This window comes from Lytechinus variegatus, chromosome 3 (assembly GCF_018143015.1).
Source record: "Lytechinus variegatus isolate NC3 chromosome 3, Lvar_3.0, whole genome shotgun sequence".
Lineage (NCBI taxonomy): Eukaryota > Metazoa > Echinodermata > Echinoidea > Temnopleuroida > Toxopneustidae > Lytechinus > Lytechinus variegatus.
The window spans coordinates 46871482-46893395 of NC_054742.1; the positions used below are offsets into that span (position 1 = coordinate 46871482).

General features: G+C 36.5%; 1 protein-coding gene across 1 annotated transcript in view; it reads right to left on the reverse strand.

Annotated features, from left to right (window-relative positions):
* The window catches only part of LOC121412045, a 68019-nt gene that overhangs the window by 14363 nt on the left and 31742 nt on the right, over positions 1–21914 (reverse strand). Inside the window, exons 8-15 of the mRNA XM_041604955.1 lie at positions 21241–21463; positions 20102–20533; positions 18566–18825; positions 17950–18127; positions 7361–7556; positions 6410–6642; positions 4382–4640; positions 2746–2990 (exon numbers count right to left, since the gene is read on the reverse strand). Coding sequence (XP_041460889.1) covers positions 2746–2990; positions 4382–4640; positions 6410–6642; positions 7361–7556; positions 17950–18127; positions 18566–18825; positions 20102–20533; positions 21241–21463 — 2026 coding nt within the window. The remainder of the gene's footprint in view (positions 1–2745; positions 2991–4381; positions 4641–6409; positions 6643–7360; positions 7557–17949; positions 18128–18565; positions 18826–20101; positions 20534–21240; positions 21464–21914) is intronic.

Below are 21914 nucleotides of genomic sequence, written 5' to 3' on the forward strand. Positions count from 1 at the left end.
GATATGTTTTGAGATATATAATGATACAATACTACGGTCATTGACATTTGACCATGTGACCTAAAACTTGTCAGTGATACTTGATTACCCCTATATCCACATTTCATACACTATATCTATAAACTTTGAAAGTTATGACAGCAATCTAATAATTACCTCTAAAATGGCCAAAGTTCAATGACCTTAAATGACCTTTGACTTTGATCATACAACCTGAAACTCGCACAGGATGTTCAGTGGTACTTGATTACTCTTATATCCAAGTCTTATGAACTAGACCGATATACTTTCAAAGTTATGATGATAATTCAACAAATACCCCCAATTTGGCCAAAGTTCATTGACCCTAAATGACCTTTGACCTTGGTCATGTGACGTGAAGCTCACGCAGGATATTCAGTAATACTTGATTAACCTTATGTCCAAGTTTCATGAACTAGGTCCATATACTTTGTAAGTTATGCTGTCATTTCAAAAACTTAACCTTAGGTTAAGATTTGGTGTTGACGCCGCCGCTGTCGTCGGAAAAGCGCCGCCTATAGTCTCACTCTGCTATAATAATAATAATAATAATAATAATAAAGGTATATTTACCCAGGGTAGCCACTTCAGTTCCGAAAACTGTTCTCCCAGCGGGCCCTGCTATTATTACCCGGCTAAGCTAGGCTACCTTCTCGGTGCACACAGCTTTTTGAGGAATTACTATGCAAGTTATGATGACATTTCAGAAACATAAACCGTAGGTTAAGATTTTGATGTTCATTCCCCAAAATGGTCTAAGTTCATTGACCCTAAATGACCTTTGACCTTGGTCATGTGACATGAAACTCAGGCAGGATGTTCAGTAATACTTTAACCTTATGGCCAAGTTTCATGAACTAGGTCCATATACTTTCTAAGTTGCTGTCATTTCAAAAACTTCACCTTTGGTTAAGATTTGGTGTTGATGCCGCCACCGTCGTCGCAAAAGCGCCGCCTATAGTCTCACTCTGCTATTGAGACCAAAACGGCTAGAATACAGTGAATTACATGTAAACCATGGTTTGAAACTACGGTTTATGAATGCTTTATCCAGCATTAATTAACCCATTTTTTTATGAGTGCACTTTCGGGGCTGGTAAACTTACACAACAGCTGGGTTATAATGTGCATTATTCAATTGTTCATTATTGGATGCTTTCTATTTCGCATTGAATAGAAATTGCATGAAACACCATTGTTTAAAACCATAGATTCAAAACCACCTTTGTGAATCATGCAGGCCTGGGAATGAGTTGCGCTTAGATAAATCACTTTCAACTAAGATGGCTAATGATTTAAAAATTTGAGGCCGTCGTCAACATCAAGCAGGTCGCTCATGACGAGGGTCTCCTGCGTTCTGAAATTTAGTTAAATAATATTTTTCATATACTTTTTTTTATATTCAGAAAGAGATTGTAAATGATACGCGTGTCTAAAATGTATATATATGTAAAATCTATGTAATAATTGATTATGTTGTATTATGTTGAACATGTGGAACGCAGAAATAAATTTCAAGCAGACAAACAAACAAACAAAAGATTAACTTCATACCTAGCCTAATCCTAAAGCTAGATCTAGAGGAGACCTCAGTTGAGATCTGATGTGAAAGTACTCCACAGAGTACTTTCTCTTTACTAAACAGTATTTCAATCAAATTGTAGACTCCATAGACTGACTCTGCAATAATTGCCAATGCCTCAACAACTCTTCAAATTTCGTCCAATATCCAAAGTTGTGAGAAATTATAGTGAGAAAAATTTCTACCAAATTTTGAAAAAAAAGCCAGTATCATCACAGGCACAATTTACTGGTTAAACATGTAAAATGACATATTTTGCCAAAACAGCTCATCCAACAGTGTCAAAACAAATTTGAAAAGGCAGCGCTTGCTGTTATCATTTTACTTAGTGTCTATTATGATTATTTCTTTGTTCAAATTCATATGCAATTTCTGACCTGGTGTATGATTTGTCATAGATACAGGCAGAGAGTTATGCACAGGAATTCATTTTGCTATTCATGGGCAACATGTTTTGATAAGAGGACAATTTTGAAAGTGAGGACCATATATACAATATAATGTAAAAAAATGCACTAAATTCATAGTTTGGGTTTTTTAAACGTTTCTTTTAATTACTGCTTACAAAGTAATCAACATACATGACAAATTTCACAAAAGGCAAAATACAGCTATTAATAAAACATAGTAGCAAAACAAAGTAAACAAATCTAATTTAATATGAATAATACAGATCAGAAAATTTCATGATTTCTTTTTTCTCTGTCTCACAGAGGTCAATCACATTTTTTTTAGAATCATCAGGAACCACAATCAGCTCAAAGACTGCTTCAAAATTTTGACTACAATCAAGAGGGTAGTTTAGAATGGTAAAAATAATTTTAGTGATGATCTGGCCAAATCCTTGGTACCATTTTTCTGGCAGCAATTGGAGGTATCTTGAAATTTGTTGCTGTACTCTTCCTTAAAATGTAACAAAAAAAATTGAATATTGTTTGAATGCCTTCAACGATTCAGATTCCAAACATTAAGAATGCAGTCAGAGCTTGGGCCTATATTTTTAATCCAGAAATAATCCAGAATGAAACCTTAATTCTTCAATTTTCATTAACAACCTTCAAGAGAGTAATCAACTTCAAATACAACTCAAAATTTGTGAATATTGTGAAAAGTGAAATTAGATTGCATAATTACTATCTTACCTGTGTCTGAAGTGTCACAGTTTATACTTGGCATTTCTTGGCACATGATGCCTGATTCCATGTTAAATGGCATAGAAGGTCTATCCCCTTTATCAAATTCAAGGCACAGGTACTCATAGCCACGGAGACAGCCCAATCTTCTACTCAAGGGAGTACCAATATCCCCAGACAGAGTAATTGGACGACGAGGTACCATAGACGTCCTCATGGCTCGGTCATCAAGGATGTTTCGTATTTGGCCTTTTCTATAATACCAATCAAACAAAATCCATTGATAGATAAGAATAAAAAGTGGAACGCAATTCGCAGTCTCGCCTGCATTGCACGAATTAATATAGCAGCAGTGCTGACTTTGAAAAAATATCAAGTTCACTGACCGTTAACATTGACTGAGAAACTTGTTATTCTTTTTATAAATACATAAGTTATATCAAATAAAAGTTCCATATAATTATAAGTTTCATGTAATTTGATGAAGTACTATTAAAATAATGAAAGAATATTAATATGTCAATTTGATCTGAAATAAGCTTTGACCATGACGCAGTAATCTGAAAATATTTCTGATATCTCTTTTCATAACATTCAAGTTTAACATAAAATAAATTTTATAATTTTCAATATTATCTTGAAAAAAAAAATCTAAAGTTGATTTCATTTTATTGACCCTAATTGACCTTTGACTTTCACCTTGTGACCTTGAATTTCATTTATCTATTTTTTTTTTCAATAAACCGCTATTATGTAAGTTTGATGCAATAAAAAATCATCTTGTAAATTCATAATCATATTTGTTGATACAACATGGTCAAAAGTCACAAATGATCAAAGTTCATTGACCCTAGATGTTCCTTGCCCTTGGTCATGTGTTCAAGAGCTCATGCAAGTTTATCAGTGATACTTTATTACCCCTATGTTTAAGTCTAATGAAATTGGTCCTTATACTTTCAAAGTTATGGTGACAATTCAAAAACTTTAACCTTGGTTAAGATTTCAAAGTTGATTGCACATAATCAAATTTCATTGACCCTAAATTACACTTGACCTTGATTATGTGATCTGAAACAATGGAAAATGAATAATGATACTCGTTTTCCGTCACATCCAAAATTCATGAAATAGATCCATATTCTCATATAAGCTATGGTGACAGTTTAAAAATTTAAAAAGCAGGCAAGAAATATACAGTTTCTTTATCATATTTAAGAGGCATATTAAAGGAAATGCTTTACCTAATAGTATGAAATCTCGAGAGAACTTATTAAATTATAACAAAGGCTTCCATTTCAGTAAAGATTTGTGAGTAAGCAAAACCATACTCAGAAAATTACAAAGGGTATTATCAGGGGATATGGGGTAATACTCTTTACTTTTAATGATTGCCCCATGCCAATCACATTAGGTTAGAGTGAGTAAATTTTTAATCCAGTGTGAATACTTTTGGTGGAGGAATATTATCATTCAGACTGATCAAAATCACTTTCATTTAGAAAGGGAAGCCTAGCCCCAGAAAGGAATGTAGGCAACTTTAAAGTAAAAAATACATTTAAGACCCTATTTTCAAACTTCAAAAGGGATTTTTCACTCCTGCATGCATGATGGTAAAAATATATAACGTAAACTATCATGAACTGACCTGCTTCCAGTGCCTTCTCTATTTGAACTTCCAAAAGCTCCCACCCTCCACAGGTCACTTCCAGTGATCCTTGAAGTAGTGTCATGAGGATGTATCTCCAGTGAAGCACCTATTGTGTCACTTCCAAGCCCCTGTAAATTGGCACCCATCCGCTGCCATCTGGCTGTATCAGCAGCATTCCCAGTGTTACCAGAACTACCAGTGTTACTGGTATGGCCAGTACTACCGGTGTTACCGGTATTAGGCCTCCTCGAAGTATCTGGAGAATTATTAAGAATCAAAGGGAACATCATATATCTCACGTGATTTTGTGATTTACTACTTCAATATATATATCTATGTATTATGCTGGTTTGTTTAGAACCACTTAGCCAACCAATAAACTTTACATAAGTTAGAAGGTATATATATATATATAGGTATATATAGGCCTATGGCTCAGAAACATGGACTGTGGAGACAATAGAAGGTAACTTAAGAACAGAAAGGCTGGGCCATGATACCAAAATATGTGTCAAAATATCTGATAGAAAAAATACAAGTGCCCTCTTGAATGCAAGAACTTGTTGTGGAAGAAAGTGGATTGGGATGGACGTTCAGAGATGATGAACCTGTGACAAGAACTTGTCTGGAACTGAATTGCAAAAAAACGTTATCCCTATCTAGGCCGGGGTATTTTGGGAGTTCATATGGCCGGGGGGGGCCTCCCAGGCCCCCCCTAAGATCTCGGCCGTCGATCGCGCGATCGCGCCGAAAATTGGCACGCGGGTTGCCTTGGACATAATCTACAAGATCGTATAGTAATTTATTTCATGCGAATTGCTATTACATGGTTATGCTAATTTATGCGTAATTAGTATGCGAAATCATACTTTTTCCTCTAACTCCCTAAATAAAGCTCAAAATGTACTAATTTTTGGTATAGAAACTCTTTGTGGTATTCTTAGCAAGTGTACATGAAAAAAATTGCAATATCAAATCATTTTCTTATGTATTATATTGTTTTTTGCAATTTCTTATGTATTTCCTTGTTTTTTTGACCTTTTGTTTTTCATTGTTTTTTCAATGAAATTTGTTGGGGACTCTTCTTTTATCATAAAAAGCATAAAATAATTACATTTAGACCAGCAAAACTAAAAATAATCATGCATTTATGAATTTTGGTTGAAAACACAATTTGCATTGACTTTGTACACGAAATCACGTTTTTAAGCAATTTTTGGTCTGACATGCACTTGCATAGTGTTGCGTAATTTCGGAACCATGTACCCGGGTGACGCAAAATTGGTCTCAAAAGTTGCGCAAGACTTGAAAGTAAAAAGTCAGCGAACAGCGCGGTCAAAAAATTTCGCGGGGCGAAAATATTGCACAATTTGTTGAGGGGCCTCTGGGCTTGACTGCATAGATTTCATATGTTGCTTGAGTAACTAGCGTTCACGTGTGTTAGTGATATCGGGTCCGGTCTGAGCGTTTCTGGGCGACCGCACGTTTGTTAGCCGACACAGCCAGCATGCATTGGTGAACCACTTTCAATTTGCCATTCGGTTTTAGTCTGAAATGTATTTATTAAAAGGTTAAACGTTATCACACTGTAATAAGATGGAAAGGGGGCTTATCAAAGGTATGTTTCACAGAGGGACATGTTCGTCAAAAGACGCGAGGCTTACTATGATATGTAATTGACCCATCGGGGGCGAAAAAAGCCGCAGTTTTTTTTTATATTTGACAATGGAAATCACAACTTTTAGGCAGAAAAGTACCTTCGTTTACTTTCGTCCTTAAATAATTAATAATTTTTCTACTTTTAGGGGCACATTGGGGGGCAAGTGCCCCTCCTGCCCCCGCTTCCGGCGCCCTTGCGGATGGATGACATTTGGATCCCTGATTCTATCACACCTTCACCTCAGGTGGGTGAGACAAAAATTCTGGGAGTTACGTACACCATACATCATGCATTACTAGTGTGTTTTACTGATTATCTCTACAAAGTTCAGATTTCCTCCATTCTGTCAGAAACAAGAATCTCACCTCCAACAGGTTGGCAGTCCATTTGTCGGCACATGACATTGGAATTCATGGAAAATGTCATGGTGGGATTATCTCCACGAGCAAATTCTAGGCAGAGGTACTCATAGCCAGGTCTGCAACCCACATGTTCAGCTAAAGGCAGCCCAACATCTCCACTCAATGTCATCTCCTGACTTGGTCGCATGGAAACACGCTGGGATTCTGAATCCAGGATATTTGGTATTTCGCTTCTCCTAAAAATATTTATTGAACAGAAATAAAAGGGAAATACAAGATTTGCTGCAGATTTTTGCTTTGATCCTTCAGCCTGCCAGTAAAAATATACAGAGATTCAAATAAGGGACAAAATTATTTTTCTAAATTGCTTACAACAAACATATCAGCATCAAATGAAAAATTGATTTAAACTGTAAGCATACAAAAGAACATTCCTTTTAGGTAATATGCATTATTTTTGAGAAACTCCCCAAACTATGGCAATAATGAAGGCAAGTACATGCCCATTCTGAGGACAATAGGTTCCCCCTCAATTTTTTTTCTACATATGTATATCAACAGAATGCCTCTTACACTTTAATATAAAGAAATGGGCAAAAACAGTGTGGAAAATGCTGTTCAAATTTCCTTTACACTAAATTCCCCATCAGTCGATTTGCACTTACGGATTAAAAGAATCATATAAATACTACCTTTTGTGAATGAAATATGGTATTTGGAGTAATTCCCCCCAAAGTGCTATTGTAAAATTCAAGATAAGGTGCCCTATAGGTCCAAACTCTGGATGATTGCATGGTCCCCAAGAGTTAAACTTATATGTATTTACAATGTTCTATAATGCAAAAAGGAATTATTCATGACGTTCAAATACTTTATAGTGACACAAGTCGCATATGATTTTGGATCAAAGTAGTTTGGGAACAATAATTATGAAACGCAGTGATTTAAGCTTGCCTTGAACCACTGCCGTCAGAAGATGCACTTCCGAAAGCGGACACCTTCCACAATCGATTCCCAGTAATTGTTTTTGTTGAATCACCAGGGGTTACCATCAAATTAACCCTTATAGGAACAGCCCTTTCACCGGGTGCACTTTCTACACCGTAGCTAGCGCGCATACTTCTGTAGTTGGCGACATTAACAGAAACAGCTGTAGTACCATAGAAAACAAAAGAAAATCATTCATTAATTCCTGTTGAGATAAACAAAACTTTAACAGCCAATGTAGGGCCTACCAGGAGCATCTAATTTTTGTTTGGCCAACATTTTAAGGGACTTGTCCCTATGTTGATGTACAGTACTATGCATCCATATTACATACTTTATTTGATTTGGGGGAATCATTATGATGATCATAAATATGTGAATGCAGTAATCACAATGAAAGTGTCTACACCGAACATGAAGCAGCGGTATAGTTGAATTCCTTTCAAAAATTAATGCTGTATGTTAATAATAAAGAGTAAACTTGGCTAACACTGTACACATTTTCATAAAATGTGTAGATTTCTGTCACGGTGAAAACAGTACATCTGCGTCTCATTTGCATCCTGCATTTAACTGCTTATGCACAACATATTATTTCAGAGCTTAGACTGGTGTTAAAAATGTGAGAAAATGTCAGAAAGCAAATATCACATTGGTACAAAATGACTGTGGTTTAAGCATAAAAGGGTTAAAACATAGCAATGGGAAAGACAAATGTGAAAATCTGACAGATGAAGATGTCACAAGTAATGAAAAAAAAAACAGTGAAAAAAATGGAGGTGGGGATCGAGCTGGGAAAGAAAAAGAAACCATGAAAATATTAGTTTCATTAAAAAATAGTTCAACATATCACACCATGCAGACTGTTTTTCCCTGAAATTTGATACTACCAATTCTGTTAAACAAGGCTTAATAAATAATTTGATTAGTATATATACTACATGGTAAATGATGCATATGTTCAGTATGTGAACTATGAAGAGATGATATGGTCAACCATATGAACTGAAACTAGACAATGGTAATTCTATGAATATGGGATAAACATATAGCTCAATATCTGACACATAGTAGTGGCAATATATACCTCACAAAATAAATTTCTACACTATGGTTAAACTATGAATACAATGGGAGTTTACACAAACTTCAATAAATCCAACACTGGTAAATATGTATCACTCTGTACTTTGTATGTGAGATCAGGGGAGCGTTTCATGAAAGGACTTGTCGGACGTTTTATCCGACAAGTCCCATTTTATCCGACAGTTACCATAGTAACAGTGCCTCACAGCCAATCAGAGTCAGAGAAAGATGTCAGATCTGACAACTTGTCGGACAAAAATGTTGATGAAACACTCCCCAGGACTAACCCAGCAAAACAAGGTGATTTGAATTGACAGAGAAGGGTAAAAAAGGAGAATGCTTAAAATTGTCTACAGGTCTGATGTAAAATAAGAAATCATTAAATTCTACAGTTTTGCTTATATTCATGAAAAAAAAGTGTATAGCATGACATGAATGATATGCGAATGAGAGCTGATAAGGAGTGCAACAGGGTGGTTTAAAGAGCCATGTGCCCCCCCCCCTTATTTGAGGCCATTCTTCTTCCTTTTTTTAATTGCTTGTCCAACATTTTTTAAAGGAAGGTGGCTCCAAGACGACTTTTAAAACTGTTTTCTTCTTGCTTGTTCAGGTAAGAGCTGAACTCCTTCCCACACAAATTGAGATACCACCCAGACCTGCTTTTCTACTCGCTTTTAGATTTCTATCGTCGTTTACAAGTTTCTCTTTTATACAGATTCTCACTTATTCAAGTCATCTTGTTGTTTGGGTGGAGTTCATCAATAAACTTAGTGCAAATCATATTCAAACCTCTACCTGTAACAACACATAATTTACACATACTTATCAAACACACATGAAACACAGTGAACACAAGGCAATGATCTGATGCTTTAATTAGGACTCATTCTCTAAAGAATTAATTCATTCATGTGATCTAGGAAATCTACAATTATTTTTGGATGGGTAGGGTTATAACATATCATTGGTCATTTCTTATCTTGATTTTCAATTGTATTCAGTCTTTTTTAAGACTTAAATATTATACAAGAAACCAACATTACTGCACACTTTCAGCAGCTGGAGCTTAATTCTATGGGTTAATTGCTGCAACTTCTTATCAATCAACCCCCCCCCAAAAAAAAATCAATTGCAAACTTGCAAATGATTTATGATCAATTCTTACTTTTCAAAGTAAGAGTTGTTTGTTGTAAGAAGCAGACCTGCAATTTGTAATTTATGATTGATATCAAAGACCTTGAATGAAACCTGCCATCATTGAAAAAAAAGTTCACAACTGTGCATGTGACACAACAAATTGTACGATCATTACAGATTGCAGTGCTTTTCATTTATTCTATTTAAGTTTACCACTCACTATTTCATGCATTTGAGTGCATTCCATTATATCTGAACACTTGCAGGAAACTTTTAAAAAAATAGTTTGCAGTGTACCAACCACTGGATCTACCCTGAAGACATGTCGCTCTTTGACAGGAAACAACTGCACCTCCACCAGGTAAAGGAAAATTGAAATTTGGATCAGGAGAATCTCCCTTGGCAAACTCAACACAGAGAAACCCTATGTCATTACATCCAACTCTCCACAATTCAAACTGCATCGGGATTTCAAATTCAAGTGGCGCTGCAGCATGCATTGGAGCATTGGCATCACGAAGAGGCAAGACCTGCCGACGGTACCCAACTTTCGGTCCCTTCCCTGTTTGCAACGAGTTGCCAAAGATACCCAATCTCCATAGGTTGACACCATGGATGAAATCAGTTGTTGGGGAAGGGGTAATCCATGCCCTGAGATTTATATCGCTCGACATAGCATCCCGGTATGTTACTGGCTGCATGTTCCATCGAAAGTTTGTAAGTCTTGCCGTCTTGAGGTGACTGTTCTGATTGCTGACAGGACGAGGTCCTCTATCGGGACCCTGGTTAGAGGTGGGAGTGGGATTCGGATTTGGACGTGGTCTCGGTCTTGGTCTTGGAGCTCTAGTTGGTCTTGGATCTGAATCTGATATGAATAAAAAATAGAATCTTTTGATTACAGGGAGGCTAGCCACAAGACATCACAAGCAGCCATGTTTGAGGACACCAATTTTTTTTCCTCTAAAATGGCTGTGTGTACTGTATATAGGCACCATTAATCATAATATACAGCATCTGTTTTCAAGTATAACAATCTGTCCATTATTGTATTAACTAAATCAAGAAATAATTTGAAAACATGCAGCCTTTTGAATTATCCACTGAAAACAACAATTGGGGACAGACAGATGGTGGACCATCAGGTATATAAAACTATGTTGAACCGCCCCCCCCCCTCCAGAATATGTCTGAATGGGCAATAAAAAACGAAAGTAGGCCTGTTAATACCTGCATGTTCAAATAAATTGACTCTTTGTCAAGTTACAATTCATCTATGGAAAGTTGGCCATGAAAAGCAGTTAACAGTCATCTTTCATCTACTGGTATCTAAATCTGTGATACAAACTACAGGAATCATCTATTTTCGTAACAGAACAATCTTCTGATTCTATATCATTTCAAGATAGAAATAAATCAATTGTTTCTTTTACTCACTTTTACAGCGATAAAGATGACAATTAATAAAGTGGTTATTTGTCATCGGTAGATTAAAGTTTGGACGTGGTCTATCTCCTTTTGTGAACTCAATACAAATGTAGCGTGTATCCCCACATCCAATTCCTTCCATGTTAAAGTCTGTGTTTAAATCAAATCTCAAGGGTAAAGAAACAGTCAGTTCTCTGCTTGTCTCATATTCATTGAGGATCTGCCGGACATATTGGTGTCTTACACCACGACCATCCCGTTGGCCGCTCGAGAACAACCCGACCCTCCACAACCCTGACCCATGGATGTAGTCAGTCCCAGCCTCAGGCATTACGATGAGCTGAATACGGACACTTTGGGCTGCTCTCCGAGATCCTAAATCCAAAATTGGAGTCAGCATCCACTGCATACTAGAGAAACGAGCCGATGGGAGACCTTCAATATTGCCACTCGTGTCTGTATTGGAACGAGGAGAAATGGGGCCGGTCGGCAAGTAATGCAGACCATAGTTGACAGAGAAAGCACTATAGCTATAAAGTTTTGTGCAACTCACGAAAGTTCATGCTTCAGGTCAAGTAGTGCATCCAAAGTCCTTTGTACAAATCGATGATTAAAATCGTGCTCCACTTCAAAAATTTCACCATACATGTATGAGTGCTTCATGCGTAATCTAATGCTACATCCTGTGTGTATTCAGCAAATGTTGATGCTATCGACAATAAGCATAACAGTGGAATTTAATATTGTCATTAATACAAAACATCTTGTTGCAAAAATAATTAGTAAAATGATAAATCTACAGGACTGTTTTTCCAGGAGTACAACAAGCTCAAGAAATTGACACACTACAAATCCACAAATTTCATGAATTGCCAAACAGCTGCAAATTTTACAACACAAAGTATATTGACACATTTGGTAAATAATTCTTATACCCCCAACAGCAAAGCTTAGCTATTTAGAACAGGCCATATGGTAAAGTCCATGTGATATTTATCTCTACATGTGTAAATTGTAAAAGGTCAGATAAAGTTTGTTAGAATTTCACTTTTTAAACAAACGAAGAGACTAAATTCTATCTTATATTATTTTCCTATCTAATAAATAATGATAGTCATTCATTTCTGGGACATTCCAATGTTTTCCATAAAATAATTCAATTGTATTGCCGTCTGACTAAATAAGATTGCCTTTACAGAACCAACTCTGACATGATAAATTTTCATATTTAAAGCTACAAAAAGTGAAATTTAAGCCATTATTCTCAAACTTATCAACAGGTAGGCCTATTTACATCGACAAATTTACGTACAAGACACATTTTGGCCTTAGACTATTGAGAAGCACAGTTTAGCACACAATGTGTACTATATCATCCCTGCTCTTAATAGTCTAGTCATTTTAACTTTTCCCTTGGAAAAAATTTCAACATAAATGCATTGTAGTGAAAAAAAATCGGTTGCACTTTGTTTCAAATTAGCCAATTTTGGGACTAAAATGACTGTCAGGCTAAAAATGCTGGGGAACGGTTTATTTCCAGATCATGAATTTAACAACTCAAAAGAAAATGTGGGGCCCCAATCATTTACAAAAAATATGTACATGAAAAATAACATCTTACCCTTACATATGTCTCTTACACAGATGAACACAACTAGTTATTGGAATTATTGCATGCTTTAATCATGGAGCTATTAATAGCTCTATAATTCAGGGAATCATAAGGGACATATTGGTCATACAAACACACTAATAGTCAGTGATACACTAGAGTTTGTCTCTGGCATGCATCAATGCAGGCCAACAACTCTCTCATCCACTTAAAATGCAATACTACAGACAAGGAAGAGTTTATAAGGTTACTAATCTAATATCAAGCTAGAGGTACAACATGCCTAGTTATTCAAGGAAGCGTTTTGTCATGCTGATTTGCTAACAGTAAAATATAATAGTCAAATTTCCCTAATAAACATTCATACAAATAGGAAAATAACAATAAATTTGCAAGATCGTTACTGGATGATTAACTTCCATGCCAAAAATGGGAATGATTGTCAGCCCAAGAGGACTGAGCTCATGTTTAAAGAAAACTTTATCACTTATCAGAAGTCATTTCAGGGCAATTGTAAAACAGAATGTTGTTGTTAATTCATTTTTTTTGGCATTTATTCAGCACAATGAATATATAAATAAATGTTCTTTTTAGGTTAGTATGTTAAAGCAGAATTTGTTTGGCTTCTAGAGCTAGGATTATTCCCCTTAACAGCACTCCTAATGCTTAATGTTTCTATTGCATTATAAGCACATTTAGATTTTTTCCATCCTAACTATATGTACATTATTCAGCTTATGGAAGAAAAGGTCTAAAATATTTAATTAACATTTTGGGAAACATGAGAGTTAATAACCATACCATATTTTGGTGAAACATTTTGAGAATGAATTCATAAATGTTGCAAGCATTGTTTTAATTGCATTGAAAATAACATGTAAAATTGATACTGGCTATGCTCTGAATGTATAAATACATATGTCAAAACTTATCACAACAGATCTAGCCAAAAAAATATATAATTTTACCGCTTAGTACATTACATTCAGTCATTCACATAATCATTTCCCCTCAATTTTTATAAATTTTACATTTTCTAAATTATTGGGGCTTGTAGTTGCATTGTGGATTTCATACTATTAGTAATGTCTTAATTAATTCAAACTTCACACTATTTTGTCAAAGTAACTTATTTCCACCATTAATGGATTTATCTTCACAAGTACTGGAAATATCATTGAGCTATGTGATATAATTTGATTTACTGAAATTCAATTTCAAGACATTGTTCTAAAATTTTGAAAAAGGTATAATGACTTGATATTTTGATATAATTTTTAGAAGTGTACTATCTAGGATCAAATTCAAATAAAAGAAAATTACTGGTACAATTTGTAAAAAACAATGAACCAAATGCATTTAATCAGAATGATATTCAGTTCTTAATGAGTGATGTAAAAGAATTGTTACCATGGCAATTGAACAGATTGCACTGTCTAATGCGCTCATCTGTGGCTAGGAGACTGAACGGTGGCTGTGCCCTTGGGTTCTTTCTCACCTCAACACAAAGATATGGGCGGGGCCTAGAGTCACTGCATAGATAGCGATTAAGTGGTTCAAAAGGCGTTGATCCTACCAGTTCAAGCTCTCTATCCCGGCTGTAAATACAATGAGAATTAATAAGATATATACATGTATTTTGATTTTTAATAAAGTGCCTAAAAGACAAAGACAGACTAAGCATTCAAAATATTGCTTAAAAGGGAAGTTCTCCCTGACAATAAGTTGGTGGTAATAAAAGTAGAAGAATGAGGAAAGTATCAGTGAAAATTTGAGGAAAATCCATCAAAGATTAGAGAATTATAAATTCATAAATATTTATATTCTCTTTCCATTTATTTTCATTTTTTGACAATATAAATTACATAAATTAATTTTTTTTCAATGAAACATATTTATAGAATGGGTTAGAAATAATACATGTAAAATCACTTTCATTTTTTTATCAAAAAGCATTTTAATACCAACTACAATAAGAGTTTCAATAAACTGTTCAGCTGATAACGTACACTAAACAAGATTTTTTCTGGATCTGTCTCGCCTGCATTACGCAATTCAATATAGCAACAGTTCTGAATATGAAGAAAAGGCAATAGTCATATTGTAGCTCATCCACCAGTGACTACATAACACAAAGGTTCCCCCCCAAAGTTCAATTACACAAGGCAAACCTCAAACGGCCTTGACATTACCTATTATCTCTAATGTCAGTATAATACACAAGTTATCCAAGTTCATCTGCAACCTAAGTTCAGATGAAATGTGAGAGTTGCAAAAATAATCTGTCAAATGAGAGTCTTACAAGTAATCTTCCAAATTTGACCAGAAATGTATATCTTTGACTTCACCATCTGACCTCCAAAGGCACCATAACTGACATGAATACATCCCAAGAGCACCAAAGATTGCTTACCATTGCAACATGCGCAGAGTTATGTCATATATGTCTCTTCTATCATAAGAGATGAGTCTTGCAGGTAAACTTTAACACATGAACTCAGATAATAATAATATTATCATGTTAAGCAGGGCCCACTGGTATAGAACAGTTTTCAAAACTAAATTGGCCTCCTTGGGAAGAAATCTGACATTATTATTATTATCATTATTAGATAACCTTTGACCGCTGAACTGCCATTCTTTCTCTCATCAGCTACTGAAGAGGTCAGAACATGTTGCTTTGTCAGATGGGGGGGGCTAGCCCAGAAGATGCATCAAATTTTCACATAAATAGTAAGATCTTTCTGATAGATGTGTCTACCCATTAGGCTATACCAGCATGGAATAAATCCTAAAGAGGCTTGTCTGAAAAAGGAAGGAATTAGGCACTAATAAGAAAGAGAAACAGAGGTTCCAAGTACCTTCCATGCAGAGGAGGCAAACCGTGCCTGAGGAGATTACTTTTAGGTAGATATATATATAGGAATTGGCAGAATGACAAAGAGTGGCCATAAAATTTCATCAAGCATGATGCCCTGAAACAGTGCCCATGATGTATCAATCCATCTGGTAACATGGACATTGGGTTTATCACCCAAAATGTGCATGTTTGAGCCCGCAGCATGGATCATTTTGACAATGCACCAAGAGAAAGAATCGCCCGAATCGCAGTGAAGGTTTGTGAAGCTGCTCAGACTTGCTGTGGTTTTCAGTTGTATCCAAATATCACATGAGGGCACATATAGTGCACCAGACTTTTCACCTTGATTGAGAAAAAGTTGTATAAGGGACCCCAAATTTCATCTGAGCCCAAAGATGCTGTCTGATTCTTCGCATGTAGCGATATGTATAGAGATAAGGCAGACACTGCACATATCTCCCATCTGATGTGCTTGTGCGTGGTGCACAGGGCATAGAGGAAAATCTGCCTCTGGCACAAAGCAACAGCGTTAAGGTAAACTGTCTTAACAGTCACGTGATGGAGTGCCAAATCCGATAACAGTTCGAAGCCAAAGTCTCAAGCACCTTTGACAGACACCAAGGAGCTAGCTTCAATTCGGAAGAATGTTTATGGAAAAAGTATAGGTGATAGTCTGGTCAAGAGATTCAGATTGTGACAGCCGAGCCATCGGAATGCCTATGTGGATTGTGGCGATGGCCGATCACAATAACCTCTGATGGTGGATATTGAAGAGGAAGAGGAAGGGGCTACCTGCTTATTAATTAAGGTGAGGGGTAGAGGAAAACAGGGCCTCCTCTGCCATCTGGATGCTACCATAAGGACCCAGGCTTGATCCTCCTTCATCTCCTGCAAGACTTGAGGGTGCAGGGGGACAGGGGAAAGGCAATAACCCCTTGGGCTCCCCAATGATAAGAGGTGTCCACAGCCCAAGCCTCTGACTCGATCCTTAGGCTTATCGGTGAGCAAAACATCTGAAGTATATGATTGCAGGATGACCCAAACAATTCTATCTCTGGCAGGGCTCAGTTCCCACATGGAGACTTGAATGCTTTCGGGATCGATGATCAATGAAACCGAAATGCCGCAACCTCCGTGCATGGGCAGGGAGGTGGCACATGAGGGTGCGTGAATAATGTGTATACTTTATTTGGGAAACAAGATATATCAGTGAACTAGCATAACAGTTAGGTAATTTAATTATTGACATAAATGACCACGGCATGTTGATACCCAATCACAGTCAAGTTCAGTTTAGTGTTGGAAAAGCTGTGCCTATGGTCTTGCTTTACTATGCAGGCGAGGCAAGAACTGACATTAATGAAAACACTGACATTACTAAAGAACTGTATCTTGATTTTCTTAATGAACACAAAGGATCATTGGAAATTACTCACTAGCTTGTCGTACCCATAACACGTCCATCAAGTATGTTTTCAACATATCCGTATTTCGTCGGGTTTCTATTCTCAGGTGGATCCGAGGCGTATACACCCATTTCCCAAAGATTTCTTCCAGAGATTGTTTCATGACCGGTATCTGGGATCAGCCTCATCCTCACTTTTATTGCAGAGCTGTCATCCAAATACTCCCAGGTCACCGATGTTGCCTGAAATATGGCTGACCTTTGAGATTGTGCAGCTATATTTTTGATGAATTAGAGGGGGTGGGGGCAGTGGGATAGTAGGTTGTGGAAGAACAGAGATCATTTCAGTTAACAAGGTAGCATAAGTCTATATTGCATTTTTCCCTGTGAGGAATGAAATCAGTAAGTTAGCCACAGAAAATTACAAATTACAGCTTTCTAAACTCCAACATTCACTCCAAGATCAACTACTTCATTTACACCATAACGCCAACATACATACCTAGCAAACACACATTACCCACTCACACATGTGCATTCACCTCTCCCATCTCATCAAACAAACTGAACACAACTGGAAAACAGACAAGAGGGGTAGGTTGACAAGGAAAGACTTTATTTTAACAAAGGTTTGCTGGAGATATGCGTACAGACATTTACATAAAAGACACAAACAGAACAAGGATTACATTGACAGTACAACAAGCATCAGGTAAGAGAAGGAATGAGCTTTGTCGTAAATCTCACTTACCAACCTAGAAGCAATCGCAGATTCGCCACACTGTAAGAAAATCTATGTCGTTAGCATGATATGTGCATCGGGATTAGAAGAAAATGCATCAAATATTAATGTATGACATGAAAATGAAGAAATGAATAACTCACTTGTTAGTAAATCATTGTAGACCTTATAAAATATCATGAGACTTATTTACTCTTTGTTAATGAATATACATGATTTGTTATGAAAGAGCCACTTGTTGAATGGTGTGAGCCTAGTTTGTCTTAGATGGGTGACTAAATAAACTGACCTTGGCAAGCAATTCTCTTGCAGGAAACAGCTTCATCATTACGTAATGGTAAGTCAAAGTCTGGGTCTGCGGCATCTCCCTTCGCAAAAGAAATGCAGGTGTAACTGAAGTTGGACCCTGCGCATCCCATACCAGTTATGTCAATTGAAGTGAGAACATTAACAAAGTTCAGTGGCATCTGAAAAAAGAAGCATTATTTACAGATTATTTCTGATTAACCAAGTATCTAGATCTGATTAACATGCAATTCTATAAAGCTGAAAGTGCATTCTGAAGATGGTTACAGGGTTTTCAAAATTTTCAGTAAATGGAGGCAGGCACATACACCATTGACGGCATTATCTCTTCATCATGTGGTCAGATCCTCAAAAGAAACTATCATAGCTAATCAGCTATGCAATAAAAACAATCACCATTGGTAAAAATGTAGTACAAAGTATCATTTTGAGGCAGTTTGGATATAGCCACCATTCAAAACAAAGCTATTTAGACAGTGTATTCAGAGTGTATATATTTTAGATTGCTGAGGCAGAAACAGTCATACCTTGAAACTAAAAAGTTATTTTTACTTTAAATTCTTAATTAAGCACAGTAGAGAAAGGGTATAGGTGGATACCCCGGGAATGATGGGATGTGAAGAATCTGCTTGGCTTAGGATCTGTTCTTTGTACTGGCCTCTCCTGCCACCCACTCCATTAGCATCACCGCTTGTAAAGAATCCAAGTTTCCACAGGTCAGTACCATTGACAGGTGAAGATCTTTCTGAAGTAGCGATCGACACGATGATGCTGACATTGCTTGGGCTACCAATGCGATGCGTGATAAGGCCTAAATTCCAGTCAAGACTAAGCAGCCGCACAACAGGTTTGGGGGGACCTGCAATGATGAATTACATTGATCTTATAGCCATAAGAATGCATTCAGCATGGGGTCATATGGGTGTATGCTTAATCACCATGATACCATGTACATGTATCCATCTTTGAACAATTAGGATTTGACCAGGAAAATCTCCAAGATCTGTTCAGGCAAGAAACATCCAGCTTGTTTAATGATCAATGGAATTAGTGTACCAACCTGAAAGATACAGGTAAGGCACAGGAGTACATTAAGCTGTATAAAAAAGATAAACCCCATCAATAGTAACGCACTTTGTGAAAGCAAACATTACCAGAGGAACTTGACTTTAATTAAATTTAATTTGATTAAACCTGACCGGCCTTCTGTTCCATCAGTGTGTATTTCCATTTATCATTATCAAACTTGAAGTGGAGTGTAACAGAAAGTCTTGTGAATTCACAACCAGTGCAGCTATGCCAGATTTTTTTAGAGAAAAAAAATAAAGTAGGCATTCTAAATATGTAAACTTTATTGTGTTTAAAACTTGAATTTGGACTATATTCAGTGGTAGAGAAACATTTTATTTGGTGATAGAATGGGAGCATCATCACATGTGGGATATACGGAACAGAGTTGAGGAAACCAAAATACATACTATTCAACTTTGAATATGTTTTAGGAGATCAATAATTTGCTTACTGTGCTTTTACCGCAAAATAATATAAGAAAATGAAATTAAGAATGGCAATCCAACAATTACAGGTAAATTAACCTTCAAAACAACCCCAAATGAACAACAACAAAACTACAAGAAGAATTTGGCTTATGATGATAATTTCAGGATATTAAAAGCAATTTCAATATACATCCAGTTTAAGTTCGAATTCCAGACATTTTAATGTTAATTTCTTCATAATTTATTTGAAATATGGAAGCGACTTATAGTGCTAAATTCTTTTCCACTTGCTTTGGTTAGTTTAGATGGCAGACATTAAATAATTTGAGATAGCCTTCCTGTGACCTGATGTACGGAAGCTTTCAAGTGTCATCAACCACATTGACATATGAAAAGTTGCCAGTCAATGCGAGGTACATTACCTTGCAAAAATATATATGAAAAGTTGTATGTCAATATGACCAGATACATTTCCTCACTAAGTCGATATCTAAAAAATTGTAAGTCAACTTGGCGAGTTATGTTATTTCACAGAGTTGACATATGAGAAGTTGTACATGTACATGTATGTCAACATCAGTCTTATCTTTTATTCTCTTTGCATTTTCAAACAGGGTTTCTATTAAGATGGCTTACCAGGACAAGACACAGATTTGCAGAAGATGAGAGGCTTCTGTTGGTCATTGTGAAAGACAAAGTCTGGCTGTGGTTCATCACCTTTGGCAATCTCTAGACAGATGTACTTGTACCTGGAGCAACCCAGTTCAATTATTTTGAATTGAGCAGGAAGAGCAGGAAAGTTAATTTTTTGGCCAGGTGTAATAGGTAAGGATGCAAGAGCTGGGTCAAGGAGCTGTCGGACGTAGTTAAACCTCTCAGAAGAACTTCCATTGGCCAAAGGACTACCAAATAATCCTATCCGCCAAAGCCCATTCCCTTGAATTAACTCGCTGTCAGGAGTGATTTGGACCAGCACGTCCAATACGATATCACTGGGTGCACTCCGACGGAAGGTTGCTACTGTTATACCCCAAGTCACTGGTCCAACTGCCATACGATTTAAGCTGGCTGGTGGAAAATGAAATAAATATGTTTTCAATACTTCAAATCATGGAACTGACATTTATGAATCAAAGTTCTGGGATGTCATTAATAAATACTGTTGGATCTTTGTGGTTAAATAAATTAATCATTAAAATAATTACAATAGATAATGTGACAGTACCATGTACCTGCAGTATAGTGACATAAAAATACAACACAGATCATTTTCTGACAATTGATCTGAGAAAAATAAAAAGATTAAACAACCCAATTAAATATGCATTCTGGTCTTGGGTCTAAGATTATGATGGGCAAACCTGGTTATTGGTGTATACTGTGTGTCAGAAAGTTCAAGTCTTGTTTCGTAGGAGATATTTTTTTATGTAAGACAGTCGCTTAGAAGACAGTAGCTCAGAGAAAAATGCAAATCTACACTAATAGACCCTTTGCGCATGAAAAACATGAATGCTTATTTAAACTTTTCATAACATTACTTGGACAGCATTGCATAGAGATGGAAGGCAAAATAAAGCAATGCCAGAGTGTCCATAGGTTGGCTGGAGCAGTGGTCGCCAAGGTCGCATTTTCACTGTACTCCAAGTTCATTCTCTCCAGCTATCACTCATCAAATTAAAGCTCCCCAAATATCGTTACTTTCAAACATACTGCACAAGCACAATCAACAAGGATACAAAAATTGAAATTATGGCAAAACATCTTAAATCATCTACCTAAAGGATCACATGGCGCGACTCGACAACTTGTGAAGGTGTCCTTTCCACTATTGGTCTGGAATGGGAAGAATGGTTCGGCAGCATTGTCACGAGTAAACTCCATGCACATAAAATCAAATTCATTACAGCCGATTGTTGCCACATCAAAATGGAACCGGGCTCTGATTGGAAGTGGGAGGCCAGAAACTAATACCTGACTTGCAGCAGTCTCATCAAGAATCTGCAAGAAAGAAAGAGAAACCTTTCACATTCCAGTTGCTTTAAGAGCTTCCGACATATTTGTTCATATTCAATTTTAAATTTTCTCTCTAATTTTCTTTATATCATTTCAGACAATTTTCATCTGTACTTTATCACAGACAAAGCCAATTATTTCAAATGGTGAGACCTCCAGGTACTCAAATACCTTTAAGGTTGTACACCCTTTTCAGAAAGCTGTTAATTTACTGTAGAAAGCATTACTTGTATTTTTCAAGCTTGAAGCATCAGCAAATGTACTCATCTTGACACTGACAGTGGCCACTTACATTCAGAGGAGATTCATATAGGTTGAGGGATGTAAATGATTTTCAAGTAGTCTTGTAAAATTATGACTAGATGGCCCTTGCCTTACACATGAGGGTTATCAATGCTAGTCTTGATATCTGGTTCTTTCTACTTTGAAGATCAAC